This window comes from Indicator indicator, chromosome Z (genome assembly GCF_027791375.1).
Source record: "Indicator indicator isolate 239-I01 chromosome Z, UM_Iind_1.1, whole genome shotgun sequence".
In the NCBI taxonomy this organism is placed as follows: Eukaryota; Metazoa; Chordata; class Aves; order Piciformes; family Indicatoridae; genus Indicator; species Indicator indicator.
Window position 1 is genome coordinate 40,579,992 of NC_072053.1, and position 23,958 is coordinate 40,603,949.

At 39.1% G+C, this 23,958-nt stretch overlaps 1 protein-coding gene across 1 annotated transcript in view; it reads right to left on the minus strand.

The window, feature by feature from the left end:
- The window catches only part of PTPRD (protein tyrosine phosphatase receptor type D), a 253,661-nt gene that overhangs the window by 45,860 nt on the left and 183,843 nt on the right, over nucleotides 1-23,958 (minus strand). Inside the window, exons 21-22 of the mRNA XM_054397277.1 lie at nucleotides 22,641-22,764; nucleotides 14,898-15,073 (exon numbers count right to left, since the gene is read on the minus strand). Coding sequence (XP_054253252.1) covers nucleotides 14,898-15,073; nucleotides 22,641-22,764 — 300 coding nt within the window. The remainder of the gene's footprint in view (nucleotides 1-14,897; nucleotides 15,074-22,640; nucleotides 22,765-23,958) is intronic.

Genomic DNA, 23,958 nt, shown 5'->3' on the forward strand with positions numbered 1-23,958 from the left:
GGGTTACTCCTGGGGAGATTCTGACTGGAATCTGGAAGAAAATGTTTCACCATGAGAACAGTTAGATGTTGGAATAATCTCCCAAGGAAGCAGTAAATTTCCCTATATTGGTCAGTTTTAATATTCAGTTTGACAGGGTGCTGGGCCATCTCATTAGAAATACACTATTACCTAGGAAGGGTGGAACAGATGATCTTTGAGGTCACTTCCAATCTAGCATTCTGTGTCTGCTATCTGTGTCTGTGATCTGGAATTGCTCTGTCACCATAGGAGGTCGGAGGACGAGCACAGTATGCAATGGTGGCTTCTGCAGAGCAGAAATCAAGCAGACTATCCCTTCCTCCTTTCCTGAGCCAGCATCTCTCATAAAAGAGACAGGTGAAGCATGGGCTGAGCTGCCACAACAGTGGGTGGCTTAAATGCCCTAATCAGTCGGCAGAGGGAGGTGCTAAGTCACCTGGGAGTGTTGCTGAAGTTTTCTAGAGCTTGGGGATAGAAATTATTCAAGGAGTGATGGAGGCTACTCAGAGGAGGAATATTGCATTCCCAACACCCACCAAAATGGGTATTGTTATCCAGGCCACAGGCTGTGAGGAATGTCACAGCCTTTAACTGCCAACAGGGGATAATGCTGACTATGTCTGCATGTGGTGTGAAAAGATCGATGACCTGTTCCACCAGGTGGCACAGCTCCAGAAGAAGAGACAGAGCTCAGGGAGGAGGCGAGTAGGTTGAGAAACATTAAGAGAGTAAGAGGGAAATTGATTATTTCCACAAACTGATTTCTACAAAAATGGAGCATGAGGTAACTCTTGTGGAGCAGAGGATTCCATGTCCTCTCATCAGCAGTCCCCCCTGCCATCCTGTAGTATCCCACAGGAGCAGAGTCAATGAGCACAGGTCTCTGCCTGACAAAACAAATGGAACAAGCGTGTTCCTTTAAGTGCACAGCCTGCAGTGGTCTTGCAGAACAGGTATGAGCCTCTGCAGGAGGATTGGTTGCGAGCAAAGATGAGGGAAGGCCAGAAGTGCCACCAAGGCTGACTTGCCCCAGAAAAAATAATCACTGAGTCATTGTAGTAGGAGACTCCCTTTTGAGGGGAGCAGAAGGCCTGATATGCAGACTGAACCTGCTCCATAGGGAGGTCTGCTCTCTCCCTAGTGCCCATGTAAAGGATGTCATAGGAAAACTTCCCACCCTTGTGAGGCCTTCAGATTATTACCCGCTTCTGGTCTTTCAGGTTGGTAGTGATGATGTAGCAACAAGAGTTTCACAATCAATTAATAGAGATTTAAGGGCCCTGAGGCAACTGTTAAACGGATCAGGAATTCAGGTTCTGTTCTCCTCCATCCCCCTGACATCAGTGATGGATGACAGAATGTATAGGAAGAGCTGATGTGTCAGTTCACGGCTCCGGGACTGGTGCCTTTGACAGGACTTTGGGTTTTACAATCACAGGTCGGTATGCCGGGCTCCAGAGCTGTGAGTGACAAATGGGTTGCACTTGTCCCAGCGGTGGATAAGGAATCTGGGGCAGGAGTTGGCAGGGTTCATTGATAGGGCTTTAAACTAGATTTGAAGGGGGAAGGGGTTAATAATCTCATGCCTGCCTGTGACACACTGTGGGCCAGCACAGCACAGGCAAAGGGAAAGAGCACTAGTAAGGGCTCTCAACTTGTTGCCCTGAAGGAGGCAGGGACAATATACCGAGACAACCCAAGGGAATCAAGGAGGATTGGCCCTCTCCGCTTGACAGCAGCCCTTCAGATATTTACAGACATTGATGAGATCCACTCTCAGTCTTCTCAAGACTGAACAGCTCCAGGTTTCTCAGTCTCTCTTCATACAGGAGATGCGCAAGTCCTCTGATCATCCTTGTGGCTCTCCATTGGATTCTCTCCAGCAGATCCCTGTCTCTCTTGAACTGGGTAGCCCAAAATTTGACACAGTATTCCAGGTGTCCCCAATGACTGGAAAAGGAGAAGCATAACCCCCATTTTCAAAAAGGGAAAGAAGGATGACACAGGGAACTACAGGCCAGTCAGTCTCTCCTCTGTGCCTGGTAAGATCATGGAGCAGATCCTCCTGGAGGCACTGCTGAGACAGAAGAATAATGAAGAGGTGATTTGGTACAATTAACACTGCTTCACCAAGGACAAATTGTGCCCAAGAAACCTGATGGCCTTCTATGACACGGTCACAACACCAACAGACAAGGGGAGAGCATCTGAAGTCATCTATTTGGATCTGAGCAAAACCTTTGACACTGTCCCACATGACATCCTGATTTCCAAGCTGGTAAAGTCTGGGTTTGATAGGTAGACTGCACAGTGGATAAAGAAATGTCTTGGATGGAAGCACCCAAAGAGTGGCTGTCAGTGGGTCCATGTCCAAGTGGAAGACAGTGACAAGCAGAGTCCCTCAGGGATCAGTCCTGGGACCAGTCTTGTTCAACATCTTTGTCACTGACATGGATAGTGGCATTGAGTGCACCCTCAGCAAGTCTGCTGATGACACCAAGCTGTGTGGTGCAGCAGACACGCTGGAGGGAAGGGATGCCATCCAGAGGGACCTTGACAGGCTGGAGAGGTGGGCACAAGGCAGTCTCATGAGGTTCAACAAGACCAAGTGCAAGGTCCTGCATCTGGGTTGGGGCAGTCCCAGGCACCCATATAGGCTGGTCAGTGACTGGCTTGAGAGCAGCCCTGAAGACAAGGACCTGGGGGTGCTGGTGGATGAGAAGCTCAACATGAGCAGCCAGTGTGCACTTGCAGCCCAGAAAACCAATCGTATCCTGGGTTGCACCAAGAGAAGTGTGGCCAGCAGGTTCAGAGAGGTGATTTTCCCCCTCTACACTGCTCTTGTGAGACTCCACCTGGAGTACTGCATCAAGTTCTGGAGTCCCTGTTCAAGAAAGATTTGGACATGGTGGAACGCAGCCAGAGAAGGGCCACAAGGATGATCAGAGGGCTGGAGCTCCTCTCCTATGAGGACAGGATGAGACAGTTGGGCTTTTGCAATTTGAAGAAGAGAGGACTCTGAGGAGACCTTATTGTGGCCTTCCAGTATCTTAAGGGGGCCTATAAGAAAGCTGGTAAGGGACTTTTTATGGTGTTGGGTAATGATAGGATTAGGGGGAATGGATCCAAGCTTGAGGAGGGTAGATTTAGATTAGGAAGAAGTTCTTTACCATAAGGGTGGTGAGACATTGGAAAAGGTAGCCCAAAGAGCTGGTGGAAGCCCCATCCCTGGAAGTTTTTAAGGCCAGGCTGGATGGGGCTCTGGGCAACCTGATTTAGTAGAAAGTGTCTCTGCCCATGGCAGGGGGTTTGGAACTAGGTGATCCTTGAGGTCCCTTCCAACCCTGACAATTCTATGTACTTCTGTAATTGTGTGACCTGCCTGAAAAACGAATCAGCTTTCTCACAAGAAATTATTTACAAGAACAACTTCCAAATGTAATTGAAAGAAATAAATGTTCAACATAAATAATAAATGGAAATTCTGAGCATAGTATGTTACCAGCATCTTTGAAAATAACAAAAAGTACTTTATTTTTGTTTTGTATGTTAATCTAAAGCTAAACATATACCGAAGCCTGTAGAAATTTGCTCCTTTTCAGTTATGCTGGAAGAAAACAAATGTGCCTGCCCATTTAGGTGCATATTTTAGGTGGGTTTTTCTCATTTATTAGTTTATCTAGTAAAAACACCAATAACTTTACATATTTTCTAAAGTACCTCTTGTATATTCAACTAGGTGATGCAGAAGGAGGACTGGAAGCAAACAATAACTGTTCAAAAATAACTACAATTTGTAAACCACAATGTATTATTTCAAAGTGGAAACTTATTAAAATAAGTATCAAATTTTTAGAATGAAATCCTGATTTCAAATTGTCATGGATTTGACCTTCTGGAAGAGCATATGAAGCATAAGTTGATGGAACTACAACTTTTATTCCTTTTGCCTCTTGAGTTTCTCAGAACGAGAAATATTCAGAGACATACTCTTAGCCCTCCTATATTCTTGCTGTAGGATCATACATTCCCAACAGTCTTAGCAACTTAGAGTCCAATTTATCTTTGTGAGAGATCAGAACAATGTTTTCTACAGGACTTCACTGGCAGCAGAGAATCAGATAATATAGCTTAATTGATAAGTCACTCTTTGGTGAGACAGACTTCCCAAATGTTTTATCTTGTGTTAAGATCTCAGGCTTCAGCACTTCAAGTAAGTTGATTTTTCAGACATTACAAGTAAGTTGATTTTTCAGATGTTACTTACTTTTAAATTTTTTTTAACAAAACATTTTCAAACCCCTTTAGTCATCCAAAACTGAATTAAATATTAAATTTTTTTGCCAATTTTTTTTCTTCTTTAATTTTTTGGTCTGTGTTTAATTTCCCTGTAGTAGGGAAAATTTAGTAGTAGTTAATTTCTATCTCACGTGTGTATTATTTGGAAAACAGACAACTTTAATGTGGTGTGGTATGGTATGGAGATGATACCATGTATCCTACTTCAGAAACGTAATTATAAGATTAATTTATTTTCAGAGTCAACTCGTAATACACCATTGATAAATTTCATAGTCCTCACTTTCCTCTTATCCATCCAGCTCCTAGTTCCAACAGCTCATCTTTTCCTGTGCAATCTATATTTGCCTGCACTGAGTGAGAGTTTTTCTGTGCCACATGGTTACAGAAAACAGCTTTCACCAGTAATTCTCTAATGTTCTCTTGTCTGTCACTGAAGATGACAAGATGAGCAAAACAGGCACATGAACACAAAAAAACTCCTCACTGGTGATTTCAAAGAATGTTTTTTAAAAAGAAATTCAATGATAAGTAATGACAAGCATGCTTTTTACTACTTCTTTCACTATCTCATGATCATAGGTTGCACATTGCCAAAATCAAACATCAGAGCAGCTCTCAAAAGACTTCTGAATACACAGAAGACATAGCTAAAAGACATAACTATGATAGTCACATTCTCTTAACCTGCCTCTCAAACATATATTTGTTCCACTAACACACATTTCCAAACATACATTTCTTCCACTCAGACCATATGAATCCTGGATCTTAATAGAAATATACAAGCATGCACTGAAAGCAAAGCTGCAGGAAAATCTATGTTTTCTATTCCATTCAAAATGAGAACCTGGAGAACATTTCAGACTTCAGGGGTTTAAGTAGTTATAGATCTCCCAAGAATATTTGTGGATATTCACACTTCGACAAGTCACAGACACTAGAGAAAGTGCTGCCATGCACTGAAGGAAGTGCACACCTGAAGGAAGTGTATTTCCATACAAATACAAAGATTCCTGACATTTAGGAATAGAGAAATAATTTTCCAGTATAAAGTTCCATCATGCAGGTTGAAAAGCCCCTTCAGACAATTCTTAACACATGAGCAAGCTCACATCTCACAAACCATGTGAGATTATAAGGAAAAAATGCAGATTTGGAACAAGACAGCAAACTAGTAGGCGGATTCAGACAGTACATTCTTACAGCAAGGAATCTGGAATAGGAAATAATAGCAGAAAATAAAAACGTTATTCCTTTGGTTTTAATTATAATAGTATCACAGTATATCAGAGTTTGGAAGGGACCTCAAGAGATCAGCTCCAACCCCCCTGCCAGAGCAGGATCACTTAGGGTAGTCTGCACAGGAATGCATCCAGGTAGGTTTGGAAAGTCTCCAGAGAAGGAGACTCCACAACCCCCGTTGGGAGCCTGTTGCAGGTCTCTGTCACCCTCACTGAAAAGAAGTTTCTCCTCATGTTGAAGTGAAATCTTCTATGTTCAAGTTTGAACCTATTGTTCCTTGTCTTATCCTTGTGAACCACCGAAAAGAGCCTGGCCCCCTCCACTTGACACCACCCCTCAGATATTTATAGACATTGATCAGATCCCCTTTCAGTATTCTCTTCTCCAGACTAAATAGCCCCAGGGATCTCAGTCTCTCTTCATAGGGGAGATGCTCAATCGTCCTAATCATCCTTGTGGCTCTCCGTTGGATTCTCTCCAGCAGTTCTGTGTCTCTCTTTCATTGGGGAGCCCAAAATTGGACACACTATACCAGGTGTGGTCTCACCTGGGCAGAGTAGAGAGGTAGAAGAACTTCCCTAGATCTGCTGGACACACCTTTCTTGATGCATCCCAGGATCCCATTGGCTCTCTTGGCCACAAGAGCACATTGTTGTTCCATGGAGAACTTGCTGTCCACCAGAACTCCAAGGTCTTTCTCTTTGGAGCTGCCTTCCAGCAGGGCATCGCCTGTTCTGTACTGGTGCCTGGTGTTACTCCTCCCCAGATGTAGGACCCTGCACTTGTCTTTATTAAACTTTATGAGGTTTGCCTGCACCCAGCTCTGCAGCCTGTCCAGGTCACGTTGGATGGCTGCACAGCCTGACAGGTGTCAGCCAACCCCCCCAGTTTTGTATCATCAGTGAACTTGCTGAGGGTACTCTCAATGCCCTCATCCAGGTCATTGATAAAGATATTGAACAAAACTGGAGCCAGTACTGATCCCTGCGGGACATCACTTGCTACTACTACTACTACTACTACTACTACTAGTAGTAGTCGTAGTAGCAGCAATAATAGTCGTCTTTTGCAGACAAAACTTTCTGACTACATTTTCAAATGGTCTTCAAAAATAAAGTATCTGTACAATGATGTTGAATGATAATAATAATGACGCAGTAAACAAGATAACGCCAGTCACAGAATCACAGAATGGTAGGGGTTGGAAGGGATCTCTGGAGATCATCTAGTCTAACCTCTCTACTAAAGGAGATTCACCTCAATTAGGTTGTGCAGGAATGTGTCTGGGTCGGTTTTGAAAGTCTCCAGAGGAGACTGTACAGCCTCTCTGGGCAGCCTGTTCCAGTGCTCCACGTGAAACTTCCTGTGTTCTCGTTTGTACCTGTTGCTCCTTGTGCTATCACTGGGCACTACCAAAAAGAGATCAGCACTGTCTTGATGACCTCTACAATTTACATATTTATAAACATTGATAAGATCCCCTCAGTCTTCTCTTTTCCAGGCTAAAGGGTCTCAGGTCGCCCAGCCTCTCCTCACAGGAGAGATGCTCCAGTCCCCTAAACATCTTTGTAGCCCTCCATGGAAACTATCCAGTAGTTCCCTGACCTTCTGAACTCAGAAGCCCAGAACTAGACATAATACACCAGATGTAGCCTCACTAGGATAGAGTAAAGGGGAGGAGAAACAGCCTTGAGCTGCTGGCACACTCTTCTGAATGCATCCCACAAAACTGTTGGTCTTCTTGGCCATGAAGGCACATTGCTGGCTTATGCTGAAATTGTCCACCAGCACTCCTAGGTCCTTCTCTGCAGAGCTGCTTTCCAGAAGGGCATCCCCTAACCTTTACTTGTGCCTGAGGTTATTCTTCCCCAGGTGCAGGACTCTGCATTTGCACTGCTTGAGCTTCAAGATTGATTCTTGCACTTTACACTGGGAAAAAAAAGTAATCACCGAAAGGATTGTGAAGTATTGGAAGAGGCTGCACAGGGAGGTGATTAGTCACTATCCCTGGAGATGTGCAGATGCAGTGCTTAGTGATATGGTTTAGCACTAGACTTGGCAGTGCTATGTTAACAATTCGACTCAATGATCTTGATGATTTTTTTCTAACGTAAATGATTCTATGACTCTATGACTGTTGAAGCTCACCTGAACTGAATATTTGGAGCTTAAAAACTAAGTGGAAAATAAGCACTTCTGTAGTTCAATACAATTCAGTCTTAATTGTAGTAGTCTTGAAAAAGAAATTCCAAACAGGATTTTGAAACAACATAAATGAACTTTAGACTAATCACTTAATAACAAACTCTGGTCCTCTAGTAAGTCTGAAAATCAACCCTCTTGACATTCTTACTTTTTGAAATTCCTGAGACATGGTAATTAGGCTAACAGTCAGTATTGAAAGATAATTAACAATTAAAAATATAATTCCCAAACAGATTTGGTTCTGCTTCTTATGACAAAATGTGCTATGGTTACTAAAACAAAAGGAAAGCGATATCTTGTGCATGTTTTAAATGTGTTCTCTATCTTGTCTTTCACCTTCATCTATACATGCCAGTAGTTCAAAACTATATGGCAGGCATCAATGTGAGCAAGGAAGATAGGCTTGTAGTGAATTAATTTTGAAGGATGAGTCTGTCAAGTAGTCAGGTAGAGAAAGATTTTCTAAAAAGGTCTTGAAAACTTTTATATGAATGCACTGACAGGAAAAGTGAATGGGCTGACTACTTTTTGCTTCATCCTCTTCTTGTATTCAAGACTGAACATTGTGTGCAGCCTGAATAATCCTTTCACTGAACAAGATACTACGTTACAGCATGAAGAACATATTGAGCAATCTGGCTTAGTATTCAAGTGCTCTAATGACAATTTTCTATTGTCCATACGAGAGAGCTCTCTTTTAAAGCTGGTATGCATATTTTTTAAGGAACTAGTAAAGCAAAATAATCAAAAGACTGAAATATCAGAGAATCAAATGCTATTATTCTTATGGTTTTGGTTCACCTGAAAGCCAGAAATGAATAGTTTAAACAAGATGAAAATAGAGAACATTTTGGGGACCTTACAAGTTTTTTAGTTTGGATTTTGATTTTTTAAAGCAACTTCTGGGCATGATCAGCTTTCTACAGCTTGTTTAATACACATATAAAATTCTTAATTGCATGAATGCATTTAGTTTCTTTCATTTCAGTTCCCATGATGCTAACCACAAAGACCACCTAGGTAAAACACAACACATGCATTTAAGTTGCCAAGTTCATCCATTAACTTCCTCAGAAAACAGAAAAAGCTTTATAAGGGTGGGAAAACAATATTCTCTTTCAGAGACACCTATGTGAAGAACTATGTGTATTTCTCATCATAAAAGAGAACTGCTCTTGAGTCTTTCACCAGATTCTGTTAAATAAGAAGATGTGAAGCCAATTTCCTCAAACAAGACTAAATTCATTCACTGACCTTTTCAAGCCTGAAATTCCATGGAACAACTCCCTGCATTGAAGTAAAAGGTTGCAGTGCTAAACTAAACATGAACTAATCATTGCATTTTGAAAACAAATATGTAGGTCTTTTAATTTTGCAAGGAAAACTTCCAACACACAATGTCAATGGCTGTTCTCAAGCTGTGGAATAGTCCTTGTGTCTGTATTAAAATAATTATATGAGGTAGTAATACGTAACTAAAAAAGCAAGTTAACCAAGCAAATAAAGTAAAATCACAGAGTGACAATACAGTTTTGACTATACACTTCTCTTAGGGAAATTGTATTTTTGATAAAACTCTCAGTTTAACAGCTAAGTGAAACCTGTTCACTTATGAAGACAGAATCATAACACAAAAACCTGTATGGTTTCCTTAAAAAATAATTGTAGCAGTACTACATATTGCCCTATCGTTTTTGGTATGACTCTGGTGTAAACAGTTCTTGAAAGTTTACAGCAGAGAAGACTGCACAAGAAATCCTACAGAGTTTGCTCATTCATGACATTATATTTTGGAAGTTCTCTAACAGTTTAACATAAATCTCTTTTGCTAGAAGGATTATTTTTTCTTTCTACAGCCCCACAGGAAGGGAGGACTGTTGATTGCGATAAAAGTTTTAACGGCCTTTCACATGCTGCAAGACTATTATGTTTTCATTCACTCTCATATATAAACCAAATCCAATACTTACTGACTTTCACCATAGATCATTTCTTCAACATCTGATCTTTACTACTCTTCTAGATTTTCTGTAATTTACCAACACCTTTTCACATAGGGCATTCAGTCTGTATGTGTTCAACTTCAAACATGTATAAACTGAAATAATCAGACATGGCATGTCAAAACTACTTTTGGCCTGTTCAGTGCTGTAAGGGTATTTCTTTTCACACAAAATTTACCCTCCTTATAAGCATCACAGTTCCACAGCTATTTTTCTGGGTGATATAATAGCCTGAGCTACAGCTGAGGCATTTCAGCAGAGCACTCCCACCTGTAGCATGCATTGAAAAGGAAACTTTAAGCTTTATTGGTGAGTAGATGTTAGCATATATCCAGTGTTAGATCCTTACATAAATTAAGTACCTATGACTGATTGCATGTTAGTGAGAGTTGAGCATGTCCCTGCCCTTGTGCTTCTGAGATTCCTTCTACAATGAATAGCCATATGGTTGCACTTTAAAATTCTGACATCATAACTGGTGACTCCAGCTTATCCAACAGTGCAGGAATTCTTGGATTGTGGCCATCATATTCTGTTACAGTGAAAAAAAAGCCAGTACAAACCTACATTTTTTTTTTAAATTTGATGAACACAAGGTCTACTTGAGTTTGAATTTTCTTTGTTTTTTTTTTTTTTTTTTTTTGCTGGCTCTCTCATTCATCCTTCTTGTACTTATCAGGCTGACAGCATTAAAAAAATGAAATAAAATTCTGATACTACATTACTGACACAGAATGTACAGGTTTGCCATTAGTATTAGGGAATGAACAATGGCAAAACTGCATTTTTAGTTCTTCTAAAGCAACACAATTCAATATGAAAGAATTTCTTCTGACACATATGTCCTTTATCCTAATATATCTGCTGGGAGAGATCTTACCTCTTATCATATAAAGACATGCATGCTTTTCTAGTTGTTGCAAAATGTAGTTAAAATATTTATTTTTCCTTGTTTAAGTATATACTTTGCAACTTTAAACCCCCAATTTTTTATATACCTGTGCTGCCCAATACAAACTATCAGTGCAGCTTTTATGTACAAATCAATTGTATTGCGTCTAAACATAGAAAAATACAGGTGCGCTTGGGAGTATATAGATATACTCTGTAATGAATTGTTAAGTGGACATATTAATAATTTCTGCTTACATTAGTGAAGATGTCACTTATTTTCAGTCCCATATTTTGACAAGTAATAGCTCCAGTATTACCTGTCAAAACATACTCCGCTACCCACTCTGTATTTGTCTGAAAGATCATCATGCATTTCACAGAGAAAAAACAATGCTCTTAGTTTTCTTTGCCTTCCTCATCACTACGTAAGTTCAGAATCTGGCTCATATTTGAATCACTACTGGGGTCACTACATGGTCATTTAGCTTTGGGCTGAGTTTACATGATTTTAACAAAATTCTAATCCTAAGCAATATGATCTCAACACAGAAAACATTTTTAGTGAGGTCGAGGAGGGAGATTAAGCATTTTCTATTTGTTCCACAACAACATAACAAGTGCATTCAAAATGAGGAATGCATAGCAAAGAATGAAAGGATGAAATTCTTTTTCAAGTGGACAATCCACAACAGTATCCTACCCTAATATTGAAGGCAGCAATAAATATTTCCTGTTTGAGGCACTATTATCTTTTGCTAAAAAGTGAGATTTTTTTTTGGTCTTCATCTGATCATTCACATCTGATCATTCACATCATTTACTGTAACACAGGAGTTCTACTGGGGGTAAAGAGGATGACAGAGGAAAGGAGAAGAGGTACAATATATTAACACTACACATGCTTTGTGTATTTCATTGGCATAACACACAATTGCTTTTCTAAATCTCCATTTTGCAACCTTCAGTAGCGTTATTTCAATTACATCAAATGCATTTATGTGACAATACTGCTAGTGTGTACAATCCTTTTTGATATGTATTATGTACAAGCTGAATGCTAGAACTGAGTTTCTCTCAGTTCTCTCGGGTTTAGGTCAAGTGAGACATTTCACGAAAAAACAACAAAGTATGACAGAGCCACTTAGTGGAAGAGCTTCTCTTTTTCTGCAGTTTCCTCTTAGGTAAATGAATGAATTCACCGTAATTTCTTCATTTGACACACTCAGATGTAAAGTATGTCAAAGCTGAAGTTATTCAGATATCTAACATGTTGAAGAACCAGCCTTTTTCTGCAGATGAAATTAAAATCCCTATCTTCATCTACAGAGTCCAGGTTAAAAAGGCTGATACCAAGATGCAGGACTATGTAATGGAAAAAGTAAACTAAACAGAAACGATGACATGGAGATAGAAAGTAGATGAAGTCCCAGAGAGAAATGATCTTGCCTTGCAGCAGGAATAATGATCAGGCTGCCAAGACACAAAGGCAATCAAAAAGGAATTAAAAAAAAAAGAGAAACAAAGTTAGTGAAGATCTTAATGTTTAATGCTGTGCAACAGCGTTTATACTTCACATTTGAAATATCACTTGGTCTCCTATTGTAAGAATATGCTATACAAAAGTGACAGCTTGAGAAAAAAATAACAATGAAATCATACCATTGTATTACTTTTCCACACAAGGTTTCCCACTGCTGCCTCATCATCAATACCACCAATTACATTATATGTAATTAAAGTCTTAAGAGAAGTGGCAACTGGTATGTCGTACTCACAGAGCTGTAGACCCTAAGATTGGAGCTGAATTGCATACTGGATAGATGAACTTAATGTTCTACATTGAGTGTATTAAACTCATTTTATCTATGAATACAGAATGAGCTAAATATACACCAAAAAATACACTAACATAAGCACTGGATGCATAGACAGTCCATTGACTAGATTGTCTGTTTTCTCATTATACTTGGAATATACTGCTGATGAATGATAATCACTTCTAGAGGTGATTACTATTCTGATCAGTGGGTTTTTGGTTGCAGTCAGCAAAGGCTACAGTTGGCATAGAACTTTGCTAAGCAATTATTACAGAGAACGAAGAGACTTTCATTTAGCAATATCAAAACATCATTCTAGACAGTGTCTTTCTATGGTCTGCAGTATTAAGATAAACTCTCAAGTATTTAAGTACACCTTTTGCAACAGGATCACATTTTTTCTTAACATTCATTCTATTTAGCAGCAACTTTATTATATAGGAAGTAATTAGTGAAGAAATGAGCAAAATTTCATTTGCTTAATTCCAAACAACTACCAGTGTCTAGATGAGATATGTTCTGTAGACCCAAGATAAAACAAAAATTTCTATGTAATTACCCTCTGCTGTGTACATCATGTGCATCACATGCATGCAGGCAGTAGTGTTAAAGTAGGCTGAATTTACATGTGGAAAGTGATTCTGTAGTTACAATGCTACACATTCTTTGAACTGCAAAAAAACATACTCTATTTTTAAAAAAAGGATGAAATGGTGGAAGAATGAGTATATATACATACGTATTACAATAAGCCTCCAGAAAGGAATGACTGTGGCCAAGAGGTTCAATAAGTTATGTAATCAGTGCAATTATATGTACTTGCCAAGCATGTGAAAAAAATCCAAAACCCAGTGCCAACACAGTATGGCACTAGGCTTTACAGTGTATCCCCCTCTGTTCCAAAGTTACACAGGCAAAAACATTTGAATTTTGAAATGGAGCTTACCCACGAGATACTGAAATATCAACTATTATCCAGTTACCTGCAGAAGATACTTTTTTACTGAAATAAAAGCTTTTCTGTATGACATATTTCAACTCCTCCTCCCTAGTCTCTTTCTGTCTTTCAGAACTGTTCTTGATCCTCTGTATTTATGGAATTTTTTGACAGGTTGCACTTCACCTTAAGTACCTTAGCTTCTTATATAGCTAAAGGCCTTCCACCGGAAATCCTTCAGCCTGCCTCCCACTTGCAGCTCCCCGCCCCTTCACACAAGCTCCAGGACAGTGTAACCCAGAATGCCTTCAGCAGTACTTATCCCATGATGTTCCTGTTTGTTAATAGTCTCCTGGACTTATATTTACAAACCCTGATACTGCTGTTATGGGCAGAAAGCCAAGAGAAGTGATTGCCACTGATGTCAGAATCATCCTTTCTTTCTCCTGTTTCCTGATTTCTACATGCAGTTGTGGCTTCTGGTTTACACTACAGGTCAGGATTCATTAACATGTTTACAGAAAGCTCATCAATGAACCTGCTACGTAGCACCTTCCGCAGCTGACATGTGCCTCCAGCAACAACGACAGCATCAGAAGCAGGTACAACCTATGAGGAGTTTGACTACAACTTGACATAAAATAAAGTGTTATTGTGGGAAATGTATGATGGGGGAACCACCTGCTCTACTAGACATGGTGCTGAAGGTTGGAAATTCCTCCATCTGACTGGCCACTAGGAGAAGTTTGTCCCTTTTCATTTTCTTACCATCTCTCCTCCTTTTTCTCCCTTTCAGTCTCTCCCTCCCCTAAATCACATCAACTATTAAAACTGATGAGTGTCATCAAATACACACAACATACAGTCTTTCATTACTCTTTCCACTGCATTCCTTATTACATAACAGAAAGTAGTATTGCTTTTGATTAGGACACCTTCTATTATAATACTTCTGTTATCAGAGGAGTATCCTTATGTTTTAGTCCTTCACTTTCTTAATTTTACTTTGCCCCATAAAATTGAATTTGAGATATCACAGATAACTTTTTATTTCATTACTGCTTAATCTATGCTGTATAAAACTGATGATTGAATGCTGTTGATATACATTAACTTCCTCATAAAAGCACGATAAAATCATAGTTTTGATACTACAAATAAAGTAAAATTTTCCATCACCTCCTAATATTTCCACTGTGATTGGAATAGCAAAAAAACCCAAAAATAAACCAAGAGATTTCAAGTATAAGGACTTTTATAAAATAAATGTCATAGCTTGGTAATTTCACAATGGAACTAACATTTCCTATGTAAGTGAATTTCATTATATGGACACTTCAAATTGGTAGCAATCTGAAAAAAAACATCAGTTCTTGGACATGTACAGGAGGAATACAAACATACATGTCAGAAACAAAAATCTTTTGAAGTGATTACTCAGGTACAATATTATTAACATTATACATGCTTCCTTACCCTGGATCTCTCCTCCAGTTTTGTCATCATGACGACAGTTGCACCTCGTTGCTCCCACATCATTCTCCAGAAGTCACCAAAGGTTTCTGGCAATGCCCCTTGTGTTGCTATATAAGCATTCTGCTTTCTATATCCATCTATGTAGTTGGCATTGATATAGTCACTGCCAGGTATGCCTGAAAGAGAGAAGAGTGAAAACACAGGGCAACTGTTCCTTTGTACAGGGGACAAAACACCCTGTGGATTCACTGATTCTGTGGATCAGTGAATTTTAGCTTGCTGCATTCGATGTCAGTGCATGGGTACTTGCAAGTGAGTGTATGCCATTCATGGAGCTGTGGGATATGATGGCCTCGGACCATTCTTTTGAAACAAAAGACTCAGTCTGGTAAGTATAAAAGAAGCCTGAAAATATGTAGCAGATGGAAATACCTGGGAGTGGAAACAACAGCATTTAAAAGCTAATCTGACACTGCCCACAGTCAGCCACCAGTATGGCAGCCTTTGCCTAGGCCAGACAGAAAAGACTGTCTGTCAGATGCCCTGCATAGGCTCCATTTAATACTCTCATTGAGCTCAATGCGTTTCCTTTAAATACAGAAAAAAGGTTAATGATGTCAGACTACTTATATTACTGCTACATTCATTCTTCCAATTAAATGTGAAGCTAACTATGAGCTTTGACAAAACACATTATGCAAGTCAGGTTTAATAAACAGTGGAATCTGCTACATGCTGCGTGCAAGAAATAAAGACCTCTGCAAGTTTGAATAAAATTTAAGTGCATGAATAAGGCAGAATCCAACACCTGTAGGCACATTGAACCTACACTGTCAATTGCTTGAGATTCAATTATTTTGGACATGACTTAGAGAGGGACTTTGTGTGTGTCTGCAAGTCCCTGCTTTCAGACACATGGAAGGGAGCTGGCTCCTACCTGTGATCTAGTTAACTGAGGATATGCAGTCTGTACTGAGAGCTGGACCACAGCATGTTGCCAGCTCACAGCAGGTTGAGGAGGAGCATTGGCTGTGGTAAAGATCATGTTACTAGTCTGGATTACTAAGGCAGCCATGAACACAGAAAGGGTTAAATATGGACACACAGGTCTCAGTGCTTCCTGGACTCAGCAGCACGGTATCCAGTTTTTAACTCAAGCTATGTGCACATTGGAAAACAAAGCATGGTGGGCCTGCTTTGATGTCACTGCTGTATTTTTCAACTGGTAACTTGAGGAAGGAAAGGTTCTCATGTGAGTGGGATAGCAAAGCAGTGTTTCCTACAAGACTGCAGTGTTGAACATGGAAGTGTTCCCTAGAAGAGTTAGCTGAAAATCAGAACTGTGAATTGTAATAAAATGATACAAAAAGGTTTGTTAATGCAATTACTATTAACTCCTTCTTTGAGCAGAACTGAACGATTTATGTTTTACACAGACAATCTGTCATGCCGAAGTCTACAATCCCAGGATATTTTCCAGCTTCCAAAAACTACTTCAAAAGACAGTCAGGGCTCATGCTAAAGCTGTGACTATTTTCACTCTGCAAAACAAGACAGATTAATTTCTTTGGATATGAAACACAGAAGTATCAAATATGTTTAAAGAAATGTTTCCCAAGCTTTCTGTCAGAAACTGAAACACCAAATCTGTTCTAATGTATTATTTCCTCCTGGTGATCCCAAATCAGAAATTACTGGGGCTGCAGACTCTTGCCTTTCCTGGCCACCAGTGGCATACATCTGAAAATGTCTTCCAAAATAATCTGAATTCCAATGGAGAGTAAAGGTACCTCTTTAAAAATGTTTGCAGTTTGGTTTTAGATACAAATTGAAGAGTTTCTCCACTCGTTCTGGGTAAGCTTGGTAATGAACACTTACTTAGTAATGAACAAACCCACTGATTAATTTTGACACTAATTAAAACCATGTATAATCTTGAAATTATTCGGATTATGGATTACTGCAGCTGTGGTCTGGCATAAAATTTTGCCTTTATGCCCAAGAAAGCTTAATAGATTTTCTTGTTTTATGTGTTCAAATTATATTCAAACACAAATTTTAATTTGATCTGACTTTCAGTACAATTAAAGGAAAAATATGACAAATTATTTCAGGGAAGAGAAGAGTTTGTAACTTCAGGGACACAAGATAGGCCACAAATGCCATTCCTGAGGCAAGATGCAAGGATGGACACAGGAAGACTGCCTGACTATGATTAGAACTGATTAAAGTCTCTTCTGGGAGAAATTAAAGCAAAATAAAAGATCTTTTAAACCTGCCTAGTCTATAGTTTCAAAGTATGATTTCCCTCCATGAAAGGAAGAAACTGGAGTTCTAAATCTTTACTCTTGTAGACTTGAAACTTTTTAACATGGCATTTCTTATTGTGGATATGGAATTAATGACTTAGGAAATAAAACCGCTAGGCACAATGCTGTATTTTCTCCTTTATTGAGATAATAAAACATTTTTGCACAAAACAGATGAGAAAGAAAAATGAAGCCAACAGGAGAAATCTATACCAACTGGGTATTCTTATGAAAGGAACTAGGAAAGCTTGTAAGAAATGTTTTCTGCATAAATTAGAATTATATTATGATGCCTGGTATCATACTTTGAAGCATATGCTATAAATAAAAGCCTGAGGAAAAAATGAAAAAGGAAAACAACACTTTGTAAAGTGGTTAAATGATCTTCTGGGAAAGCTGTCCTCCAGAGCTGATACTGCACAAACTCAGTGTGAAAGTTAAGAATGAGAAGTACTGCAAAATATGCACAAAAGAATGATCTTCATAAATCTTAGCAGACAATACTATAAAAAAACCTAGAATGTCTAAAATTCTAAATACTCTTTCTACATATAAACTTGTATTGAATTTATTGATAAATCATATTTAATGACTTCTTAATTAAATAAATTCTAATTCTTTAAAAAAGAACTTAGAAAAACTTCCAGATTATACCTTCCTTCATCACAGATTCAAGAAAGTATTCAGATCAGCAATTGCTGGTATTTGCAAAGAGGATTTCTTCCCAGCTTGGTTAAAGTGGAATTTTCACTCTGTTTCTTTGTCTTTTACCTTGAGGACACAAAAAATTCTGTATGTTCTTTAGCCAGAAAAGTCCTCTTACAAGGTAACTCAGCTTCATGGTACATGAAAAGGATTTGTCTGGAACATGGGCAGGAAGTCCCTTAACCACATGACCTATTAGTGACTTAACTGATGCAGTTTCAGTAAAAACTAGGTGCTGGTCCAGCACTTTACACTGTGAGAAAATTTTCATCAAGAGTTTGTCTTCAGCAGAGTACAGACCTCAGATCAAGCGAACACTAGGATTCACAAACCTCAGCTCTATCGTCTTTCTCACTTACAATATCCATTACACCTTTTTTTTTGTTCTCCATTCATTATCATAGTTCCTTCAAGTATTTAACTATATCTCACACTGAGTGTCTTTTCATCGCTGTTTTCATGCATGACCTCAGTTTCACATTCTGCTCCAAACTCTTTTTCTATTCTGTAGTACCATTTTCTCATTCTCATTTTCTGTGTTAAACTTTGTCACACCAGTTTTTGCTTCATCAGCTATGTATCTACAATGCAAAAACTTAAAGCCCTCTAGGGAAGGTTCCTTATTATAAGGGTTCTAATGACGTGTGTTCAATTTAAAACTAACATTTACAAAACGTGAACATCTGTAAATATCTACACTGACCAAGCAGAAACAATTATCAAAGCCAAATAAATCTAAATATTAAAATGTCACTTTCTGTAATGACTTTTCTGGTCATACCTCGTTCTGAGCTCAGAAAGCTGAACAATTCTCTGTCAAGTCTAATAGCGCAAAAACAATCAAATGACAACTAGTTTGGCTGCAGTGCAATGAAATCCTGAAAACCATTGTTAGATGGCCTAGCTTGAAGGCAACGTACTGACAAGCACAGTAGCAATTGCCATTATTACTTAAATTTGGGTTTAATAGAAAGAAAGGTCAGTTGTTCTGCAAAAACACAGGTCAAGAAAGGGATGAAGCAACCAGATTCTGCCTTCTGTAATATTGATATGAACCTTAAATAAGGGGTTTCCTGCAGAATTAGAATGGCATACATTAAGTGTAAATTCAGTGTAATCCATGCAGCATAATCTGACTTTTACAAGTCTGATGAATGCAGAGACATAGTTTCTGCACAAAAGGACAGTTACAAGACCACGCTTTCAGACTGTAATTTTATCATAACTATTTTTTTAGCAGCCCTTTCAACCAGGGTGACAAATGACCAGAGTCATATTTTTAAGCCTAAATCTCTCACTCATAAATTAGTAATTGAATAAATTTGCAATTAGTTTTTTTCCCTTTCTTTCTTTCCTCCATTGCACAACATTTTTTTAAAACAAAGTCCTGAGAAAATCTTAAGTCTTCTGTCTAATACACTTATTTCATTCCAAAGAACTTCATGTAAGAATTCAGAAAGGCCCTCCAATTGCTGTTAATTTTCTTGTCTGGGACAGTGACACAGAAAAGGATATTTTTTTCTTGAATTTCATCACTTAGATAATTCTAATTAAAACACCCTCTCTTTAATATTGAGACCAATAGTTCTACCAGGTAATGACAACTTTCCATACAGCTATATTCTTCTACAAGGCAATGAAGATGTAAATGATGCTATATGATCTTTTCATAACTGTTACATTAGCCTCTGAGCTAGAACAAACATAAGAAGATTATCACATACAAATTCTTCAAGGCAACAATTTATATTTTCTAGTACTTGAGAAGCTCATATCTCTGTTATCAAAATCCATGTTATGCAGCTACAATAAATAAGGGAAGATTTAAACTTCAATCAGTGTGATTGCTTTTTTGTTCACCAAACAGCTAATATTGTCTGTCCTGTATCCAGTGTCTTAAAGTCTGGAATTACCAAAGATAAAAAGCTGTTTATAACTGTAAATGAAAACATCTTGCAGTTTAACTTGTAGCATGTTAGGACTGAAATAATTATGACTGGGAATACAGTTCCCACATCGTGTGAGTTACTGGTTTTGTTTAAAATTTTTCACTTAGATATAAAATTGATTATATTCTAGACTGACTGTTAAAAGTATAGAATAAACTGAAAATCTATCTTCATCCCAGGAAGCAGGTAAGGCAGAATTGGAAAGAAAAGAAATCATAGAATCAGAATCACAGAATCAGTCAGGATTGGAAGGGACCACAAGGATCATCTAGTTCCAATCCCCCTGCCATGGGCAGGGACACTCCACACTAGATCAGGCTGGCCAGAGCCTCATCCAGCCTGGCCTTAAACACCTCCAGGGATGGGGCCTCAACCATCTCCCTGGGCAAACCATTCCAGGCTCTCACCACTCTCATGGGGAAGAACTTCTTCCTCACTTCCAGCCTGAATCTCCCCACTTCCAGCTTGATTCCACTCCCCCTAGTCCTGTCACTACCTGATATTCTAAAAAGTCCTTCCCCAGCTTGCTTGTAGGCCCCCTTCAGATCCTGGAAGGCCACAATAAGGTCACCTCGGAGCCTTCTCTTCTTCAGACTCAACAGCCCCAACTCTTTCAGTCTCTCCTCACAGGAGAGGTGCTCCAGCCCTCTGATCATCCTGGTGGCCCTTCTCTGGACACATTCCAGCATGTCCATATCCCACTTGTAATAGAGGCTCCAGAACTGGATGCAGTACTCCAGGTGGGGTCTCACCAGAGCTTAGAATCACCTCCCTTGACCTGCTGGCCACACTTCTCCTGATGCAGCCCAGGATCTGGTTGGCTTTCTGGGCTGCAAGTGCACATTGACAACTCATGTTGAGCTTCTCATCCACCAGCACCCTCAAGTCCCTCTCCTCAGGGCTGCTTTCCAGTCAGTCACCGCCCAGCCTGTATTTGTGCTTGGGATTGCCTCGACCCAGATGCAGGACCCTGCATTTGGTCTTGTTGAACCTCATGAGGCTGGCTTGTGCCCACCTCTCCAGCCTGTCAAGGTCCCTCTGGATGGCATCCCTTCCCTCCAGCGTGTCTGCTGCACCACACAGCTTGGTGTCATCAGCAGACTTGCTGAGGGTGCACTCAATCCTGTGAGTAAAAAACAGCGCTTCCTGTGCTTTGGTGAAAGAGTCAAAATACTGAGAGCTGATCGCCTTGGACAGTTTGTTTAAGTTAAAACTCTAAAATGTTCGACTTTGGAAGGTTTTTTGAAAAAGCAAGACACCATGAAGAGCTCTCATTATACCCCTCTGCCAATCTTTTCTCAGTCTATGTTGTGGTAGGGCTGACAAGTCCTGGAATGTCTAGACATGGTCCCCCTCTCTTCCCTCCCTCCTGCAGCTGTTGGGGTAACATGGGAAAAGGGACAAAAGAAAGGCCCCAACATGTCTGGGTAAACCAGTTTCCTACTGGAGTGAGAGCACATGTACTGGCCACTGCTTCTCCCCAACCAAGCCTATGTTTCTGCCTTTTATGGCCACTGCCTGGCAGAATCCCTTATCATTGGGTAACTGTTTGCTGGCTTTAGTTACCCTATTGGCCTCAGGCAAAATATATACACAGGCTGATTGGTAGTCACCTTGCCTTCCCTGCTTGGACCTGCCTTGCTTTAATTTGCCTTGCCTTGCCTGGACTGCATTGCCTTGAGTTGCATTGCCTTGAGTTGTCTGATCCTAGACCTGGCATAGAAGGCACGAGCCCTACTCACTGCAAGCTGAGAAGCCACGAGCTATAGGATCAAAACCTCACTTCTCCTTGCAACTAGAACTCGAGCTGTGCCTCAGTTTACCCAGGAAAGCCAAGAGTCCATCGCAAGAGGTGTCGTAAACAGCCCACCGTCCTGCTGGAGCCACACCAGCCATTGAAGACTGTGTGGCATTTCTGCTGGCAACCAGCCATGCTTGGTGCACAAAAGTGCCCCCAAAAGCCTCAGTAGCTAATATACAGCAGCAGCACCCTCCCATTCAGGTGGAACTAACTGTGAGTAATTAATTCATTGCCTCATTGGCTTAATAGTTCTTGCTGAGTTTTCCGCCAGTGGTCGAGCACCATTTTGTGCCAGGGAATTCACTCTTTCCCTGTTATTCCTCCTGGTTTGCTTAAAATTGTTTAAATTGTTATATTTGCGCCTAAATATTGTACATTCCCACAGTAAATATATATTCCAACCATGCATTGAGCCTATTTGATGCATTTTTGGCGAATTTTCATATTAATAAAAACATATACCATATTAATTTAATACATTCATAAATTCCTAACAGTCTATACATGGGAATTTTTTTAAGCATTCTTGTAAACTGTAACAAAAACATAAGTTTTAACAGAGAGTTCCCAAAATTCTTCCTGAGATTAAAAAGTTGAACTGATTTTTTTCAGCATTAAAGACTACATAACTGAAATGTTGATAATGAGGATCAACAGAAAACACAATTTCTGCATGGTTACTGCCTTTTTTTTGCTTTGCAGAATTAGTAAAAACAAAGAACAATAATAATTTACTTCAGATAATGTTGGCATATAAACAGTGTCCTGATGCACTCAGTGCTATTACGTAACTGTGTCAATTTGAGTGAATTTTAGTAATGAATGACTAAGAATGAGCATCAGAAAAGGATTGTCATTATAGGAGTTTACTGGAAGCACTTCCAATTAACACTTCATTGCATTACTATACAAAGATACCAGGAGGTAAAATTATAGGGGATTTGGGATTTAAGTAGTTTAGGTTTAAAGACCTCCTTACCTTCAATTGCTGAGAGTAGAACACGAGAATGGTCATATGCAATTACATTCGCGTATCTATTCTTTGGTTTATTTATTTCCAGGTTAGAGTGTTCCCACGTGAACTGTTGACCGGGATCAATAGACTTCAAAAGAGAAATAGAAACAAAGAAAAAGTAATTTTTAGTTAAGACTATATACCTGTATTTATAATGATTACAAATCAAATACTCTCATAGTTTACTCTGAAAATAATTTGTTTTGAAAGAAAATGACACACTGTAAAATATATAAAGCAGTTAGTATTTATAAATCTGAGATTACTGCTACGAATTTAAACCATAAGCTTTTCAAATCTGAGGCTTTCTTGTCAAACAGACAAAGGTATGATATACATGTTTTTATGTTTTCACTCACTTTGGTAAATGAGTTCTAGCATAACAGAGAATGAATAAAGTCAGAAATTTCAAAAACACTGGGATGAAGTGTAATTAATATTTTTGTCTTTTTTACTACTAAGTGCACATATTCAGACAATCCAGTGTCCTGCGTACTAAATAAACTCTGAGTGTTCGTGAGAAGTTTTACAGAAGAGAAATAATGTTTTTGTTCTTTCATTTTGATGTCAGGCCAATACAAGATACCAGTGTTTTACTCAGGGAACCAAATGCATTTCATCCAAGGACAACAAAAAGATATTTTATTTTTATTTCATTCAGTAACATATAAGAGAACAATTCAGGCATATTTGAAATCGTAATGATCTCTTATTCATACACATAACCATATAGTCCTCAAATCACTATTTATTTCCTACTTCCTTCATGTTCCAGGACATAGTTAAGAAAGCTTGTGTCACATTCTTTTATCTTTCACCAGCAAGAAGACTCCAGGTTCTACTTATTCTACATACATGGCTGAGGTTTACATGTAGATGGATAAATACAAAATATAGGAAATATGGTGTCTGCCTATGCACACTACGATAGTGGCTGTAGGAAGGATTGTTTCATACTCAGAAGTCACAATAAATCATACATTGTTTTAGTTTTGCTTTTTGTAACATTAGATACCTTAAATTTGTTCGATTAACATGTATATGCAACTATGGTTTGTGGTTCATACCACTTCCTTAATCCTAGTAACAATCAGCAGCCCCCTGTGATGGAGGTGCTGTAAATGATTAAAAACTCATGACACAGGTAAGCCTAGATGAGACAGTTCACCATGCTGTCGTTCCATAAGTAGATCAGCAACAAAGTACAAGTTGGAAGCTCCATATAAAGCATCAAGCCATCACTTTTACATTACTTACACGGACTCATCTTACTTACTTACTT